The sequence below is a fragment of the Falco punctatus genome, assembly GCF_963210335.1.
Source record: "Falco punctatus genome assembly, chromosome: 1".
Taxonomy (NCBI): domain Eukaryota; kingdom Metazoa; phylum Chordata; class Aves; order Falconiformes; family Falconidae; genus Falco; species Falco punctatus.
The window spans coordinates 14,527,832-14,545,259 of record NC_137580.1 but is presented as its reverse complement, the minus strand read 5'-3'; the positions used below and the strand labels follow the sequence as shown (position 1 = coordinate 14,545,259).

The 17,428-nt window shown below is 40.9% G+C and overlaps 1 protein-coding gene across 1 annotated transcript in view; it reads left to right on the top strand.

Moving 5' to 3' along the window:
* The window catches only part of TTC29 (tetratricopeptide repeat domain 29), a 139,567-nt gene that overhangs the window by 74,428 nt on the left and 47,711 nt on the right, over window positions 1-17,428 (top strand). The window contains 2 exon segments of the mRNA XM_080373756.1: window positions 6,457-6,580; window positions 12,649-12,880. Coding sequence (XP_080229882.1) covers window positions 6,457-6,580; window positions 12,649-12,880 — 356 coding nt within the window.

Below are 17,428 nucleotides of genomic sequence, written 5' to 3'. Positions count from 1 at the left end.
GAAGTCATACTTAAGAGGTGCGGGAAGAGAGGTTACCAGTGAAGACTGAGGCAAAAAAGTTGTTGAGTACCTCAGCCATCTCTCTGTCCGTTGTTACCAGTTTGCCAGTCTTATTCATTTGGTGGGGTGGTATGCTTTCCTTGGCCTTCCTTTCCTGGCTTACATACCTGTAGAAGCTCTTGTTATTCTTTGCAACCTTTGCCAAGTTCAGCTCCAGCCATGCCTTGGCCCTCCTAACCCCTACATAACCAGGCAGTGTCTCTATACTCTTCCCAGGATACCTGTCCCTGCTTCCACTGCCTGTGCGTTTCCTTCTTCCTCTTTAGTTTGACCAGCAAGTCTCCACTCATCCATGCCAGTCTCTTGCCTTCCTTTCCTGATTCCATACACCTGGGGACTGAGAGCTCTCGCACTCTATGGAAAGCATCCTTAAAGATCTGCCAGCTCTGTTCTGCTCCCTTGTCCCTGAGGGCATTTTCCCTCAAAGTTCTAAAATAGGGGTCCTATTGATTAAGTCCTTGAAGAGCTGGAATTTTGCTTTCCTAAAATTCGGGATCCCAACTTTACTTTTTGCCTGAACCATATCCCTCAGGACTGTGAATTCTTCTACCAGTGCATGATCACTCCAGGCCAGACTGCCCCCAGTCTTGACATCACCTGTAAGCTCACTTGTGTTGGTGACTATTGGGTCCAGTATCACATCCCCTCTGGTAGGGCTCTCTGTTACCCGGCTTAAGAAGTTATCCTGAGTGCATTCCAAGAGTCTTCTGGATTGCCTACAGCTCGCAGTGCCACTTTTCTAGCAGATGTTGGCGTGGTTGAAGTCCCCAGCAGGACAAGCCTGCGAGCGCAATGCCTCCTGTAGCTGGAATAAGGAGGCTTCATCAATAGGCGGCCTGTAATAGACACCAACCACAAAGTTCCCTTCATTGCCTCTGTCTCTGATTCTTAACCATAGGCTTTCAACCTGCTCACGGCTGTTCCTCAGACAGCCTTCATTTCTTTACATACCCCTCTGCCCCTCCTTCCTCGCCTGTCCCTTCGGAACAGCCTGTAGCCATCAATAGCTGCACCCCAGTCATGGGATTCACCTCGCCAAGTTTCTGTAATGGCAACTAGAGCTGAGTCAAAACTGAATTCTGTCATTCAGTTGACCAAAAATTCAACTGTTCTGGATTTATGCTCCAAAACCTTAAAAATCTCAAGTAAGATGCAGAAATCTGTTTGTGTACGTGGGCCTTACATCTTCTTGAACACTTGAATTCTATGACTGAGAGTCCTAGAGCCTTGGGAAGTTTTCATCCATTGTCTTCATGAGGCAATTTTATAGGGAGCTCTCACAGACTGGGAGACACTATGCCATAAAACCTTTTAATTCATTGTTTTAAGTAGAAATAGATAAAATCCATAATTACTTTTACTATTACTATATCACAGGCAGCAAAAAAGCTGAGTAGGCCGTAAAGTATCTCTGACATGAGAAAATAGCATAAGCAACATTTGAATTGGGTGTGTTGAGGGAGCCGGCCAAAGCAAGGCTGCTTTTGATTATCTTTGAAAGGCTGTAGCAACTAGGGGAGGTTCCTGTGGACTTGGAGGTTGCAGACATCACTTCTGTCTTCGAGTGAGAGGACTGAGGAAGTGTCAGGCTAGTCAGCCTCACCTTGATCCCTGAGAAGCTGATGGAGCGAGTAATCCCAGAAGCAATATCCAACATGTTAAGGACAAAAGGGTGATTGGATTTAAGACAGGGAAATGATGCTTCACCAACTGATACCCTTTTAGATTAAGACGACTGGCTTGGTGGATGAAGGGAAAGCAGCAGATGTTGTTTCCATCAATTTCAGCCAGGCTTCTAACGCTGTCTCCCATAACATCCTCATACACAAGCTGGTAAAATATGGCTTAGATAAACGGACCGTGAGGTAGACTGACGAGCAGCTGAGCTGCTGGCCTTCAAAGGATTGTAAGCAGCAGCATAAAGACCAGTGAGAGGCCAGTCACTAGCGGTGTACTCCGGGATCAATACCGGCACCAATACTGATTAATATCTTCATCAATGGCCTGGATGGTGTGACTGAACACACCCTCAGCGTGTTTGCAGGCAATGAAGAAGCGAGGAGGGTTGACCGACCCACCAGGTAGGCGGTTGTGCTGCCATTCAGAAGGACCTCTGCAAGCTGGAGAAATGGGCCGATGGCAGTGCCGTGAAGTTCAGGAAAGGGAAATGCAAAGTCCTGCACCTGGGGAGGGATAAGCCCAGGCTGCAGGCTGACTGGGCGGAAAGGAGCTTGGCGGAGAAGGACCTGGGTTTCCTGGTGGACAGCAAGTTGCTCGTGACACAGCAATGCACACGCATGGCAAGGATGACTGGCGGGATCCTGGGCTGCATTAGGCAGTACGTCAGGAGCAGGTTGAGGGAGGTGATCCTTTGCCTCTACTCAGCACTGGTGAGGTCACCCCAGGAGCACTGTGTCCCATTCTGGGCTCCCCAGTACGAGAGAGAGGGACACGGTCGAGTGAGTCCAGTGAAGAGCTGCAACGATGACTAAGGGGCTGGGAACACCTGCCCCAGGAGGAGAGGCTGAGGGAGCTGGGACTGTTGAGATCACAGTAGAGAAGGCTCAAGGTGGGGTCTTACCAGTACCTCTTAGGCAGCAATAAAGAAGAGGGAACCAGGCTTCTTCTCAGTGGTGTTCAGTGACAGGACGAGAGGCAATGGGCATAAATTGAAATACATGAGATTCTGTTTAAACACAAGAAGAAAAATATTACTGAGAGGGTGAATGCTGGAACAGGTTTTAGTGTCTCTGTCCTTCAAAAGTCACTCACAACTCTACTGGACACAGGCCTCCAGTTGACCCTAGTCTAAGCAAAGCAGATGGAGATTATCTGCAGAGATCTCTTCCAACCTTAACTATACTGTCATTCTGTGATCTTTGTCTTAAGCAGTCCTGCTAGACAAAATCCCTTTTGCCATGTAATGGCCTCTAATAAGAACATTTTCTGTAACCCAGTATGATGGATATTGCAGGCTAACCTACTTTTCAAAATTTAGAAACAGAATTTTTCATTAACAAAATCGTGCTGGTCCAGCTCTATTGGTTCTTCCTTGGAGGAGGAAAGGACATAGAAAAGTGGTTTTAAAAGCCAATGTAAAGAGAGACATTAAAAAAAAAGAAGTTGTAAGCTTCTGTTTACTCTCACAACAAACTTTTGGATATTTACTTATCTAATGTATAGCAAACAAGCAAATTTCTAGAAAGCCTGTTCAGAAAGTAATGGATAAATGCATGAATAATTACTGTTGGTCACAGAATCTCCATGCTCTGCTTGATCACTTTACCTGCATTTTTACCTGATGCTAAACTTGTGCAAATCATTTAAAATGTGACTGATAATGTCTTTAGAAAGAAAAGATTACTGTTTCCCTAAAATAATGCATTATAACCATAATATCTGTGAGAATTTGCACTGGTTGCCTTGTGACAGGTTGGAAAAAGTGGCTGAGCCCTCCCAAATTGTTCAGAATTTGCCTATGGCTTTGGAATTTTTTGTGAAATCTTTGCTGCAGATGTTTTCACAGACCATGCAAAACTGAAAATCTCTATCATATGCATTTAGGCATGTCATTTTCCAGAGAAAAATCTGACATAACAGCATCATGTTCTTGACTTATTCTGCCAGTGTCCACCATGGTAATAACTTCTTGTGGACACATGATTTATACATCCAATTCAATCACATGAGCAATCCTATAAAAGGTGCATATTTTCATAAAAGTCTAATAGGGGTAAAAATCTCATAGGGCATTTTAGCATGAAACTGGAAAATGAGTTGCTGTAGATATGTAATCTCTTCTGCTGAAGTCATCATAACTGTTCTGTGGGATCATGAATGGCTATATCTTTAGGAAATTACATTTTATGCATTTAGGAAGGTGATGTCTAAGGAGATAGAAAGTATATGGCTATATAAAATAACATGTAGATTTTTGAAGGAACTATAAAATACTAGCCCTTTGAGGAGGAAAGACCTGTTTATCATCTTACCGGGTCTTGTGCAGCATAAAGTGTTCCAGTAATCCTTCTAGCATACTTTAAATATCTCAGGATGTAGTGCTTTTAAAAGTACTTCCTTTGAAAAAATTGTTAAACTGTACCAACCAATTGCTAGTTGGCATAAGTGAGGTTCTAACAGCAAGAAATATCTTTCTGATATGTATCAATTTGATTTCTGTTTGCTTGAAAGAGGTTATATGCCCTAGCAATTTTCTCTTTTCTATATGTGGAGCATAGGTTTTTATGTGAAATATAAAAAATGGCCAAAAATACATCAAAACATTTCTATTAATTCATGAAATTAAGAAAACCTTTTTACATTTTCTCTTGTCACTGATTCCATTTGCTTTATTACTTTCAGCCTCTAGCCCACAAACTTGGTGGCACAATCAACAAACCCCTTAGTGGCTGTTTCATCTCTGCTCTATTTGATTTCTCCACTCTGAGTAAATGATTAAGTTTTCATGCATTGGTTCAACCAAAATCTATGTTCACTCAACCACATCCTTTATTGATTACTTCTACTGCAAACAGTAGGCCAAGTGTGATATACATAATTGGACAGTTGTCAGGGGATGTGGGTGTTAACAGTCCTGTTTTCCCAATTGGAAACTGGAATCACCTTGATACACAAATATTCTGCACTGTTTCATTCTCATTCCTTGGACCAAGGAGTCCTTTTCCTCAGAATATATGTTTTTAACTCTCAAAGGTCTGGTTGAATGGATTTAATGATTATACCATATAATATGCTCTTCAAGTTGCACCTGTGCACTGCATATAGAAAACCAGAAAAACTGGAATTAATATTTGTCTAACACTTTAACCTTGTCCTTTAACTTATATAAATCATATGCTGTATTTCTGTGGGGAAACATTTGGTTTTCTCTTCTTAGGAAAAAAATGGTTTTAAAACAATGTGTTTCTAATTCTAAAATTTAGAAGCCTATTGACATTTGGCTAATGTTTACTGTACAGTATATTTTAAATTCTCATGATATTAAAATACTTAAATTAGGAAACTTCAGTAAATCCAGCTCTGCTTAGTGACAACTAAGCTTTACAGTAGCATATACTTGAACATTTCAAGCATGTTGGTTTGAGCGGTTTAGCATCCTTTTGTAGCAATCTAGCTCATCTCAGTCACATACAGATAATCACTGAAATATTGTAAATTTGCAGCCATGTTTTGCTATTTTCTGTTCTGTGGCAAGCTCTGCCATGTTATAATTACTCTGATAGCATAATACAGGGAATTGCAGACTTCTGCCAGATTTTGAAAGCACACATCCCTAAGATAGTTTATAATAAAAATTATAATGTAAATAAACCCCAGTCAGTCATTTGCTACAGGAATATAAATTTAAGGTGTTTTAAAATGGTGAGAAAATAAATCTTTATCACCTACAGGAACTTCTATTTCTGTGAGCTTCTTAATTAAGACTGGATTTTCTGTCTTGCTTGGTGGCTTGACATTTAGCATGCTACACTCCTACATTAGTGACTCAAGTTCATGGCTAATATTGAGGTCAGCTGCAGTAACACTTCAGCCTTAAAGGGAAAAAGAGCGCAGTGCCTCACAAGCAAACCCAGATGTCTATCTTATGTCTTGTAATCATACTGCAGAGCTCTTATATTGTTAATATGACTGGCTTTATTAAAAAAAGGAAATCTGCAAATGTTATTGTCAAAGTACATTAGCCAATTTTCCACTTAGATTCAGCTGTGACCTTAGGTTGCTCTGATCTCACTGGGATTTAGGGGTGACACCTGCAATCCACAGTTTATAGGTTTGCCTGTGTGACTCCAGCAACCTTTGATCCACCCAGCCAAAGTGCAGTATTACACCCAGGGAAAGGCTGTTGTCCCCAGAACTAAGGGACAGTGCTGTTATGGAACTGCTGCTGCCACACCACCAGGGTTCTAGAGCAAGAAATGGCAGTTTTGAATGACAGGAGCACAAAAAGCTTTACTGAAAAATTAGCCTTCTTACTTCTTACCTCCTTCCCCTATTTGTCAGGGTGCGAGGTCCAGCTATATTGAAAACATTATCAGCTGCTCAGCAGAAAAAATATTAAAATAATGGAAACTTCAAAACCCCTGTAAAACTATCATCTGCATTTTCATTCATGACCTTAAAATATGGCACAATATTCTGAAGACGTATTTTGTTTTATTTCACCCAGAGGCTCCAGTTCTGCCCTCGGGGGTTCTGTATGGACTAGTCTCATTGGTGTCAGCACAGATAGTGCCTAGACAACTATTTTGGAAATAAAGCCCAGTCATGGCAGAGTCATCGCAAGTTAAAGTTACTTCAGAACAGGGGGGATAGATCTTCAGCATTTGGAAAACCATCGGAGTGAGTATCTAATTTTGTCTCTGTCCTTCTCTTCAGTCAGGGAAAAGCAGCTGAAGCTATTAAGTACTTGGGAGAGTTTCTGAAGGCTGCTGAGAATGCTCATCTAAGCCAAAGCCTGGTGGATGCATGTGTTTTACTTGGGAATGTTCACAATGAAAGAGTAAGTACTGGTTGTAGTAATGATGTCAAACAATTGAGTTTAATTCATGGTAAAAATCTGGTTTTGCATATGAAATGACCCAGAAGGATTTGATCCCAGGTATTGCATCTTAACAGAGTTACCAAAGGATAAGATACTGTGTAACTAAACAAAAGGTGCCTGAAGTTTTGGTGAAAGGTGAAAATTTCATATTGTATTTAACACATAGGGTTTTATTCTAGAACGGATGAATAAAAACTCCAAATTCAGATCATGACTAACTCTCAGTGTTGTGAAAAATCTGCATCCAAATCACCATTGGGGACACATATGCCCATAATGAGCCATCAGTTAATGCAAATGAAATTTTATTGTACTATACATTTAAAATCATGCTTTTTTGAAATTAATGTATACTATATTGCATACTAATAAGCAGCTTTTAATCTTAGTTGATTTCTTTTCTGCATTCTCTCAGTCAAATTTATGAAATGGATGCTAGCAGAAAACAGTTTGCCAAAGCTCTGTGTTGGTAGTGGAAGAGTTTTTTCTTCTGCATGCCTCCATCCAGCCTGATGGCTTTGATTTGGCCTATTTAAATCAATAGATAGGCAGCAACAGACAGTATTAAGCTAGAGATAACTAAAAAACTCCCTTTGTTGTAAGGTCTTTTGAAGTGCTTCTTTCTGACCCATGTGCCAGTGTCTAGGTTGTTCCTCTGGAGTGGACCCTGAAAAGGCAGCAGTTCTGCTGGCTGCCTGTCTGGGTAGCAGTTTCTATGCTTACTCTGTCCCTTACTGCTTCTAAAGATGTAGCACTTGGTTTTTAAAATCAGAAGGGTTAAAAATAGTACTGCAGAAGTGAAAGATTCGTGTTGAGGCCTTTAACACCTGGTGTAGAGCTGAAATGCTACACAAAAATATTGAGATAAATTACGTAATAAAAAGAATTCATTCTGCAGGCTGGACAACATGGAAATTTCACTATGAATAAAATAGAAATACCCTTTCAAAATCACCCTTTCTATCTTCTGTTGCCTAGTTTTTTGTCAGAATTTCTTTTCTACATGTAGTATATTGAAAGTATATTGAAAGGGGCTACATGCCCCTTTTCACTTACACTACTCCAAATGCCTTTTTTTTTTTTCTGGATTCCTCTTACAGAGAACTCCCACTACCAAAGTTGCTGGCCTGTGTTTGTTTTAAAGTCTTTGAGAAATTGCTGAAGTAACTTTAAAAGGGATCTGAAACCTAGAAGAAAGTAGGATGATGTGATGCTGTGCTTAATTATTCTACTCCAGATTTGAAAAATAATTATCTAAATACTGTTTACCTGCTTTTATATTTCACTGCTACTGCCACCATTGCTAATAATCAATTATATGAGAACTGATGTTTTAAGAATTAACCTCTTTTTGATTATTCCCTAAATTCTCTTTCTCATTTCAGAATTTGCTGCCTTGAACTGGGGTAGTGGTGTACAAGGGAAGAAATGTAGTGACTTAATCTAATTAACTTACATAAAATATGTAATTTAAACATATAAAAGAAAAATATCTTAAAGTTTTACAGTACCCTATTTCCTATACCATTTTTTCTGCAAGGTCAGCAATGTTTACTACAACTGAGTCTAAATTAACATTTCCCCTCTTGGATCACTGCCTGCTAGGCATCAGCTGTCATCACCAGCATTCTCTAAGTTAAGTCATTATTAGGGTATTTTTATTCAATTCTGTACTTCCCCCAGTGATACAATTTGCAGTAGTACTGTCCTTCTCATTGAATTAAAGATATCTCTATTTATATCCAGATCTATCCTTGGGGACCTTTAGTAAACCAAGGATATAACTTTTACTGTTCTTCCCAGAGTGACTTTGACCATGTTCACATTGCTCTGTCCATGCTGTTGCTGTGTTTTTACAGTTCCAGCATTTCACTATTCCATCTCACCATCACTGTATTTCTTTCATCCTGTACACTCAGTTCTTGCTTTCTAGTCATGATTGGTTTATGCATGTTTCCTGCTTCCTAAAATGCCTGCGTTTGTGTTATGTGCGAGTATTAGGTCTAATTTCTCCCAATGTGTTAAGCAGGTTGCTTACTTAATACGCAAACTCTGATGGAGTTAGCATGACATGCTCTGTCATTTCCCATTTTGCTTTCCTCAAGTTTCTTAGTCTGATTTTCTGCATTTCTCTCACTAATTGCAACATTTAACCTATTATACTTCTCATGAGTATGTTACGTAGATGTTTCTGGGTTTTCTGTATTATCCTACTGCTTAGCGTTTTTATCCATTGCTGTGTTTGCATAGACCTAATTCTGCTCTTTGGCATATATTTACTTTATCCAGTTTTATATATACTGCTTGTTTACATAGATTATCTACTCTAGCTTTCTCTCCACTGCATTCCTGATGCATCCTAATATTTTGTTTGAACTTACTAAATATTAGAGCTGGTTTGCATTTAGGAGAAGCCACTGCAGAGCTGCCCATGTTATTTCAAGACCACCTTCCTGAGCCTGAGTTAATCAGAACCCACTAAAAGTTACAAGTAGTTCAGACAGTATGAATTACCTCTAATTTTGTAAACAATTTATTTCATTTGCTATCACATACCCACTCAGGTAGTATTATTAGGTCCCTTTGAAATACCTCAAAGCCTTGTAAAAACCTTCCTTTTTTACATTTTTCAACAATCTTGGCAAAATAATCATCTGATTCTTAAATAATAATTAAATATTAGACAATACTGATACTAGAACATGAAGTTACTGCACACTGCCATGTATAATACAAAATGTAGTTTTAATTAGAGTTGTAATTTATTTCCTCATCAATTCAATCTCTTTGTCTTTAGATCTTTTTCAAATCTTTTATTTATGCTCTCTTTAGGTCTGGTGGTGTTCTACTTTATAAATTAGAAACTTGCTCCTGCAACTCTTCTTTTGACTCCATCTCTGATGGTAACTCAAAGTAGCTTCACAGCTGTCCTGGTTTCAACTTCTTCTTAGTAGCTGGTGCAGTGCTGTGCTTTGGATTTGGTGTGTGAACAATGTTGATAGCACATGCATGGTTTTGGTTGTTGCTGGGTAATGTTTATACTAAGTCAAGGAGTTTTCAGATTCTCAAGCCCTGCCAGCAAGAGGGCTGGAGGGGCACAAGAAACTGGGAGGGGACACAGCCAGGACAGCTGACCCAAACTAGCCAAAGGGATATTCCATACCATATGGTGTCATGCTGAGTGTATAAACTGGGGGAAGGAGAAGAAAGGGGGGGACATCCAGCATTATGGCATTTGTCTTCCCAAGTAACCATTACGCGTGACGGAGCCCTGCTTTCCTAGGAATGGCTGAACATCTGCCCACTGTTGGAAAGTAGTAAATGAATTCCTCATTTTGCTTTGCTTGCATGCACAGCTTGCATAGATAAGAACATGATGCATGAGATAAGATCATAAGAAATTAAATTGTTCTTATCTCAACCCTTGAGTTTTACATTCCTTTCAGATTCTCCTCCCCATCCCTCTGAGAGAGGGGGAGTGAGCAGCAGCTGTGTGGGTGCTTGATTGTCGGCTGGGCTTAAACCATGACACTGGCAAAGAAGAAACATGCAAAAGATAAAGAAATATTCCAAGAAATATTTTAGCTTTTCAGCAGCATCCTTCAGCATATCATGATTTTCCATAGTGTTCTCTTTATTCCTCTTTGGTCAAGAAGTTGAGGAGTTTTCTTCCTGTATCTCACATAAAAACTAGTTCTTATACTTTTTTAAAATTCCTCTTAATGTATTATCTGCTGTAGTTTATCATAGAATGGTTTGGGTTGGAAGGGACCTTAAAGATCATCTAGTTGTTCCAACCCCCCTGCCATGGAGGCCACCACTAGACCAGGCTGCTCAAAGCCCCATCCAACCTGGCCTTGAGCCCTGCCAGGGATGGGGCAGCCACAGCTGCTCTGGGCAACCTGGGCCAGTGCCTCATCACACTCACAGTAAAGAATTTCTTCCCAGTATCTATTGTAAATCTACCTTCTTTCAGTTTAAAGTTATTTCCCCTTGTCACAGAATCACAGAACAGTCAGGGTTGGGTGGCACCTCTGGAGACCTCCCAGCCCAACCCCTGCCAAAGCAGGGTCACCCAGAGCGGGCTGCACAGGATCACGTCCAGGTGGGTTCTGAGTGTCTCCAGAGAAGGAGACCCCCCAGCCCCTCTGGGCAGCCTGCCCCAGCGCTCTGCCACCCTCACGGTGAAGAAGTTCTCCCTCACGTTCAGAGGGAGCTGCCTGTGCCTCGGCGTGTGCCCGTTGCCCCTCGCCCTGTCGCTGGGCACCGCTGGCAGAGCCTGGCCCCGTCCTCCTGGCGCTGGCCCTGAAGCTGTTTGCAGCCATCGCTCAGAGCCCTCTCAGCCCTCCCTTCCCCGGGCTGAGCAGCCGCAGGTGTCCCAGCCTGCCCTCCCCCGGGAGGTGCCCAGGCCCCTCACCCCCTGCGCAGCCCCCGCCGGGCCCTCCCCAGCAGCTCCCCGTCTCTGGAACTGGGGAGCCCAGCGCTGGGCACAGCACTCCCGGGGCGGCCTCCCCAGGGCAGAGCCGAGGGGCAGGGTCACCTCCCTGCGCCTGCTGGCCACGCTGCTCCTCATGCCCCCCAGGGCGCCACCGGCCTCCTGGGCCACCGGGGCTGGCTGCCGGCCCGGGGGCAGCTGCTGTGCCCCGGCACTGCCCGGCCCTTCCCCGCAGAGCTGCCTCCCCGCAGGCAGCCCCCAGCCCCTGCTGGTGCGTGGGGCTGTGCCCCCCCGGGGCAGGGCCTGGCACCGGCCTCTGCTGGGCTCCATCAGGTCCCTCCTGCCCAGCTCTCCAGCCTGCCCAGCTCTCGCCGGATGGCAGCGCAGCCTCTGGGGCATCAGCCGCTCCTCCCGCCTTTGTACCAGCCACCAGCCTGCTGAGGGGACGCTCTGTGCCTTCGCCCAGGTCACCGGTGAATCGGCTGAACGGGACTGGGCCCAGCACTGAGCCCTGGGCAGCACCGCTGGCCACAGGCCTCCAGCTGGGCTCTGCGCTGCTGGTCACAGCCCTCTCGGCTCCGCCGTTCAGCCAGTTCCCAATCCACCTCACTGTCTGCTCATCCAGCCCACGCTGCCTGAGCTCACCTGCGCAGATGTTATGGGAGACAGTGGAAAAAGCATTGCTGAGGTCAAGGTAGACAACATCCACCGCTCTCCCTTCATCTACCCAGCCAGTCATTCCATCATGGAAGTCTGTTAGTTTGGTCAGGCATGATTTCCCCTTGGTGAACCCATGTTGACTACTCCTATGACTACATATGCTTGTAAAAAGCCCCTCTCCAGCTTTCTTGTAGGCCCCCTTTAGATACTGGCAGGCTGCTGTAAGGTCTTCCTGGAGCTCTTCTCCTGGCTAAACAACACCAATTCCCTGTCTGTCTTCATACTCCCTTTTTACTGGGTTCATGAATGTTGGATTTCTGCATTCTGCAGGGTAGAGAAATTACTTGGGTTTTCTATTTAGCAACAGTTGGCTTATATTTCTCCTACTGTTTCTGTTCTTGTGATTAGGAATATCCCCAGTCTTTGGTATACCCCTTCTTCCCCATAAATCTGTGGGGGTTTATTTCTGTTCTTCTCCATGCTTTACAGCTATCATTTCATTGTCTTCTTTTTTCCATTTGTAAGATTGCTTTTATAAAATTTGATATCACAATAGTAAATGAGGACTTTTTCTTCCACAGAGATGTTAAACTTATTGAAACAGTAGTGATAATCTCTAAATGGCCTGGCTGGAATCAGTATTGACACTTAGCATTGGTATACTTAGATTTGTATGTTCAAAATACTACACAAATAACCAAAAAAAAATTCAGTTCCTGAGAAAGATATGAGCAGTGATATCTGGATTTCAGAGGTTAGGAAACAGCTAGGGAGAGTGATTTGCATAATACCATGCCATGAGTCATTCTGTGGGCTGGCCTCTCAGCTGCAACATCTCTGAGGTGCCAGAGGAGCGGACTCTAATGTTGAGGTGAAACACAGGTGACTACACTTTTACAATTATTTTCTTTTTTTTCCTCTTCTTTACTAGGGGAACTATAATGAAGCTTGTGAATATTTCAGTCAGGCTTTGGAGGCAGCAAAAACTTTAAATAATTTGCCCTTAGTGGATGAAGCAAAGATTTATTGTGGCATTGCGAAGGCTCATAAACTGATGGTGGCATTTAACAGCCACATAGAAGCAGAAGATCCCATCAGCCTCAAGTACCTGCTGGCATGGAAGGAGAACAGAAGTGACATGTGCACTGACCCTCTTACAGTCGGTAAGACATTGGTTATGAAACACATTAGTGCTGTATTGTCCTCAACAGTTAAGTTGTTTTTCTTGTAGAGTTTTATTAAATTATTTTCTGGGTTTAATCCTTGTACTGAATGGAGGTTGGATTTACTCCTTTCTGTGCTTATTTTAAAGACTAAATTAAATAGGTTAATGTAGGAGGGAGAAACAGATAGTATGTAGGAGGGAGAAACAGATAGTAGTATTTGCTATGGATGGTAACTTACTTTTTGTAGTGTTTTTTTCCAAAACATCATAGTTTTGGGCAAACAGTGATGTATTAGTTCATTCAAATATTATTTTCATCTTTAAATAAAATAAAAAATCTTCATTTCCCATCAGTTTTCCAAGTACATCCAAAACCAGGTTCTCTGTTCCTAAAAGTCATTTCTGCTTGATATAGTGGACATAGTTCTGAATTCAGAAAAACATGATGTTTTATTTTTGGCATCCTTATACCTGACATTGGAGGGGAATTTAAAAAAAGCAACTCTGTGATTTCTTCACTGTGTTTCCTTGTCTCAGATAAAAGTAGAGGAGAGCATTGTGTGGAGTAGACCTCTATTTCATGGATTAAATTTTCTTTACCTTTTTTTCCCCTGTGCTATATATTAATACAAGACAAACTGAATTACACATTATCTCCAAGTATTGATAGTACTAAACTGTATCATGCTGGGGAAGGAAAAGTAGTAAATCTACTCTACCTTAAAACTTTCCTCTCTGCGTTCCTGTGGAGAGTGTGAATCTGAAATATAGCAGAAATAAATGACAGCTGGGGTAAAGTCATAATATGGAGCTTCAGAGTTACCAGGTCCAAGTTCCCTTAGTCATCATACTCTCAAAGTCAAAGAACTGCTTGTCTGCTGTCTTTTTGTGATCTTTTCCTCATAGAATTGGAACACTTAATTATAACTTCAGTTGTGAATTTCATATATAAGATAAGTGGTTAATAGCCTGGTAATTGAAGATGTTAGTGGTTTAACAGGAGCCAGGATACCAGAGGCAACACTGGAAGCAACTAAGAATTGTGGAACAAAGACATTCGTTGGCATGCTGAAGAAATAACAAATTAAGATACTACTCTGTTTAGATTTCCAGTGATGGTAACAGGGTAGTTCTTTCTCAATAATGTGTTTCTTTTTTTCCATTACTATATATATTTATGATTTTTGCCTCAATAAGTGAATAACCAGCACACTCACAGATTTTGTTGTGTGGCAGCATTAATTGGGTGCATGTCTCCTGCAAGGGATTGTAAGTTTCTAGACCTGTAGTGCAGATGCCAATAATTCTAACATAGATGGTCAAAGAAGAATCCAATGTCAAGCAATTTTATATGCATTTCATATCAGGATCATTAGCTGTAGCTGACGTAAGTGGAAGGCCAACAAAAATCAACAATGGCAACAGCGGCAACAGCAAAAAGCCAGGAGCCTCAAAGAGATAGGGTGATCTTTCTATTTTCAATATGCATTTTACTTCTTGCACCTAAAGAGGTTTTCTGTTCAACTTTTATACATCACTTTCTCCAGCCAGTTGTGAAACTCATTTATATCCTGAAATGATATGTGCCCCTTTAAGCTCAAGCTTCATGCTCCTCTTCAACAGTACTTCAGGCATAAAAAGAGTATGATTAGAAAAGCCCTTTATGTCCTGGCAAGCATGATACCAGAAACAAGTTTTGCCTGCTGAGATTCTCTTCCTTCTGTCTTTCTGCCTAGTTTACCCTCTGTTACTTTCGGTACTACAGTTTTCATTTAGTTCCAGTTAACTCCAGGAACCCTGTGGCTACTGCATATTTAGCAGCTCTTCCAGTTCAATATCATTCTTCTCATTAGTGCTCCAAGCTTACTCTCATGATACCCAGATTACATCCAGGAAAACATAGTGTCACACTGTCAGCACAATCTGTAACATTCTTCATGTTTTGTGTGCCAAATCTCTCGTTAGTACTGGCATTACATTTTTAATATCTTTGTCTGGCAAAACATCACCTGGCACCAATTCAATATTAGGATTCACTGGCTTTTTTCAGGTACAGCCTTTATCCTACCTTCCAGGAGAATGTCTGTGCGTTCTATGATGAACTCATCATTTTGCAAGTTCCTGCTGTGATAATAGAACAGTATTTCTAGCTCTTTCAAACAGCTTAACGTCAATAATCTACTAGATTTTTTCTTCAGCCTTTTTGAGGATGAAACAGCTAAAGACAAGATACAATGGTAGCTCTTAATTCGCAAGGGAATGTAATGAAAGCAAGAGGAAGGTAGTAAGTTTTTATTTCTGACTGTTCTGACGGAATAATTTTTCTGTGACAAAAAAATGAAAGTAGTTTCTGTATACTTAGGCAAAAGAAATACTCAGGCTAGTGAAGGAACAATGGCATTTAAATTCAGGTACTGCCATATACCTTATGTCTTTCAACCAAGTCTTATTTTCTAAATCAATCATTTCAATAACCAGGCAGGAACAACCATTAATTACTCAATTTAGCTCAACATTTATTAATAAAATAGATTTTTTGACCAAAGTTGCTGTGGACAAAAGGGATGGCATTGTCAGAAAACAGTGTTTATAAATGCAAAGGAGAATGTTTCTATCTGCTGTATTTGACTCAGTCACCTGACTTCACTTACAAGACAGTTATTTATGCCACTGTGAGATGTCACTGCAAGAACAAATATGTTTTCATTGATCTTTTTATGTTTAGTCAAACGTATAAAAAAATAATTATCAGCAGAATCAGTAGGCAAAAGTGCTTGCAACTCCAGGTTAAAGCCTAAAAAAAACCCACAGCATGACTAACATCATCTGATAAGAAAACATTTCACAGGCCTTGCTGTGACTTCACTTGTGACTCGCTGGCTTCTGGAAGGGAGAAGAATAAAGGTGTTGAAGGCAGGAAAATTTTGGATCAGATTTTGGATATTGATTACATGAAGTGCTGACCAGGTGTGTTATCTGTGAGTCTGGCAACTCTTTAACTCCAGGTCATTGCATCTGGTGGTGCTGTGCCTTAGCAAGAAACCTTGGGTGCTTGACATCATCTAACCACTTTTCAGAGTAGACTTAAAATGTGTTGTTTTCCTCACACTAAAAAATCTTCAGTTGTTTTCTTATGAAATGTTATGTGCTTTTGACCACAATTTAGATTTACATTTCTTGACTTCAGAGAACTTGGCAAAATTGACACATAGGTCTTCTGTATCTTTTTTGTTGTTTTTTTAATAATTTAATAATAGCTGCAAATGAATAACAAATTACTGTCTTACCCATATCATTAATTGTGAAGTCTTACAATCAGTGGAATTCTCTTGTACTATCAACTTTAGTATGATCAGGACTATTTTGAGCATTCCACACCTGAGCAGCCTTCATCATGATTTAAAGCACATGCACCAGCTACAACTATAGCTTGGAAAATATAATCCAATCATTTTTTGTTCTTATTCCCAAATAACGTAGTCCCTCAATGTTCTTTCTCCACCTCCCTTTCACAGATGTATGGAATGGTACACTCCATAATGTGTGTCCTTTTTGTTGTGTAAAAAGTTAAATGGTCATCCTACCAATTCACATTTTTAAAGCTCTTCAAGATGTTTTGTAGTCATTTTTTCTGTAAGAGATGTGGCTAGCATCAAATTGTTAGTATGTTGAAGAATAGACACTTTACCAGGTGCATTTTAGATTGAGTTTGTGTATGACTTTGTCATTCATTAGTAAAAGGATTATCCCAAAAGAATGGTAAAGCCAGAAGTGAGATATGAGATCAAAGATTACACTAAATAAATTCTGTTAACATTCCTTTACTGTAACTTGCCACAGCCAGTAATTTATGGACCATTTTGGTAACAGTGTCCAACAGTAGAACAGTCTGCTTCATAATGTGATAAACTGCTTTTTTACCATCTCTTCTTTCTGAAGTATACTGATTCCAGGAAAACTTCTAACATTACAAATCTTGTCTTTCCTCCATTAATAAATTACGTTAGTTACCTCAAATGCATGCTAAATAAAACTGTTATGCCATGGCACTGTACCCAAAATGTTTGACTGTATTTTAGCAAATGAAAACCAATCTTTATCAGAAATGTGCATTATAAACTATAGTTTGTATTTACCCAGTAGATGTTCATTGGTAGTAGCAGATTTTTTGATCTGAGAACATTTAAGAGAAAGAAAAGACAGTGGACTGATGAAAACTACAAAAATAGCAAGTCTTTGTACCTTACGCAGATATACATCCATAAAACAGTTCTTACGAAGTCAGTGGAAAGGTAGACGTTTGTGTTAGCAGGTTCCTTTCACTGCGTATTTCATATCTAAAGCTCTGGCATAGGTTTTGGTGTATCACAATACTGATGTGGGACTACCAGAATTGTGCCCGCGCATGCACTCCCTCGAAGCCACTGTTTGTGTGTCTGACTCATTTATTTATTAGTAAGGTCTGTTCTGCAGTTAGCACGTACAGAAGGCAAATGTATAGGTGCGTGACCAAGTACACACTCCAAGGCTGTCCGTGTGCCAAAGG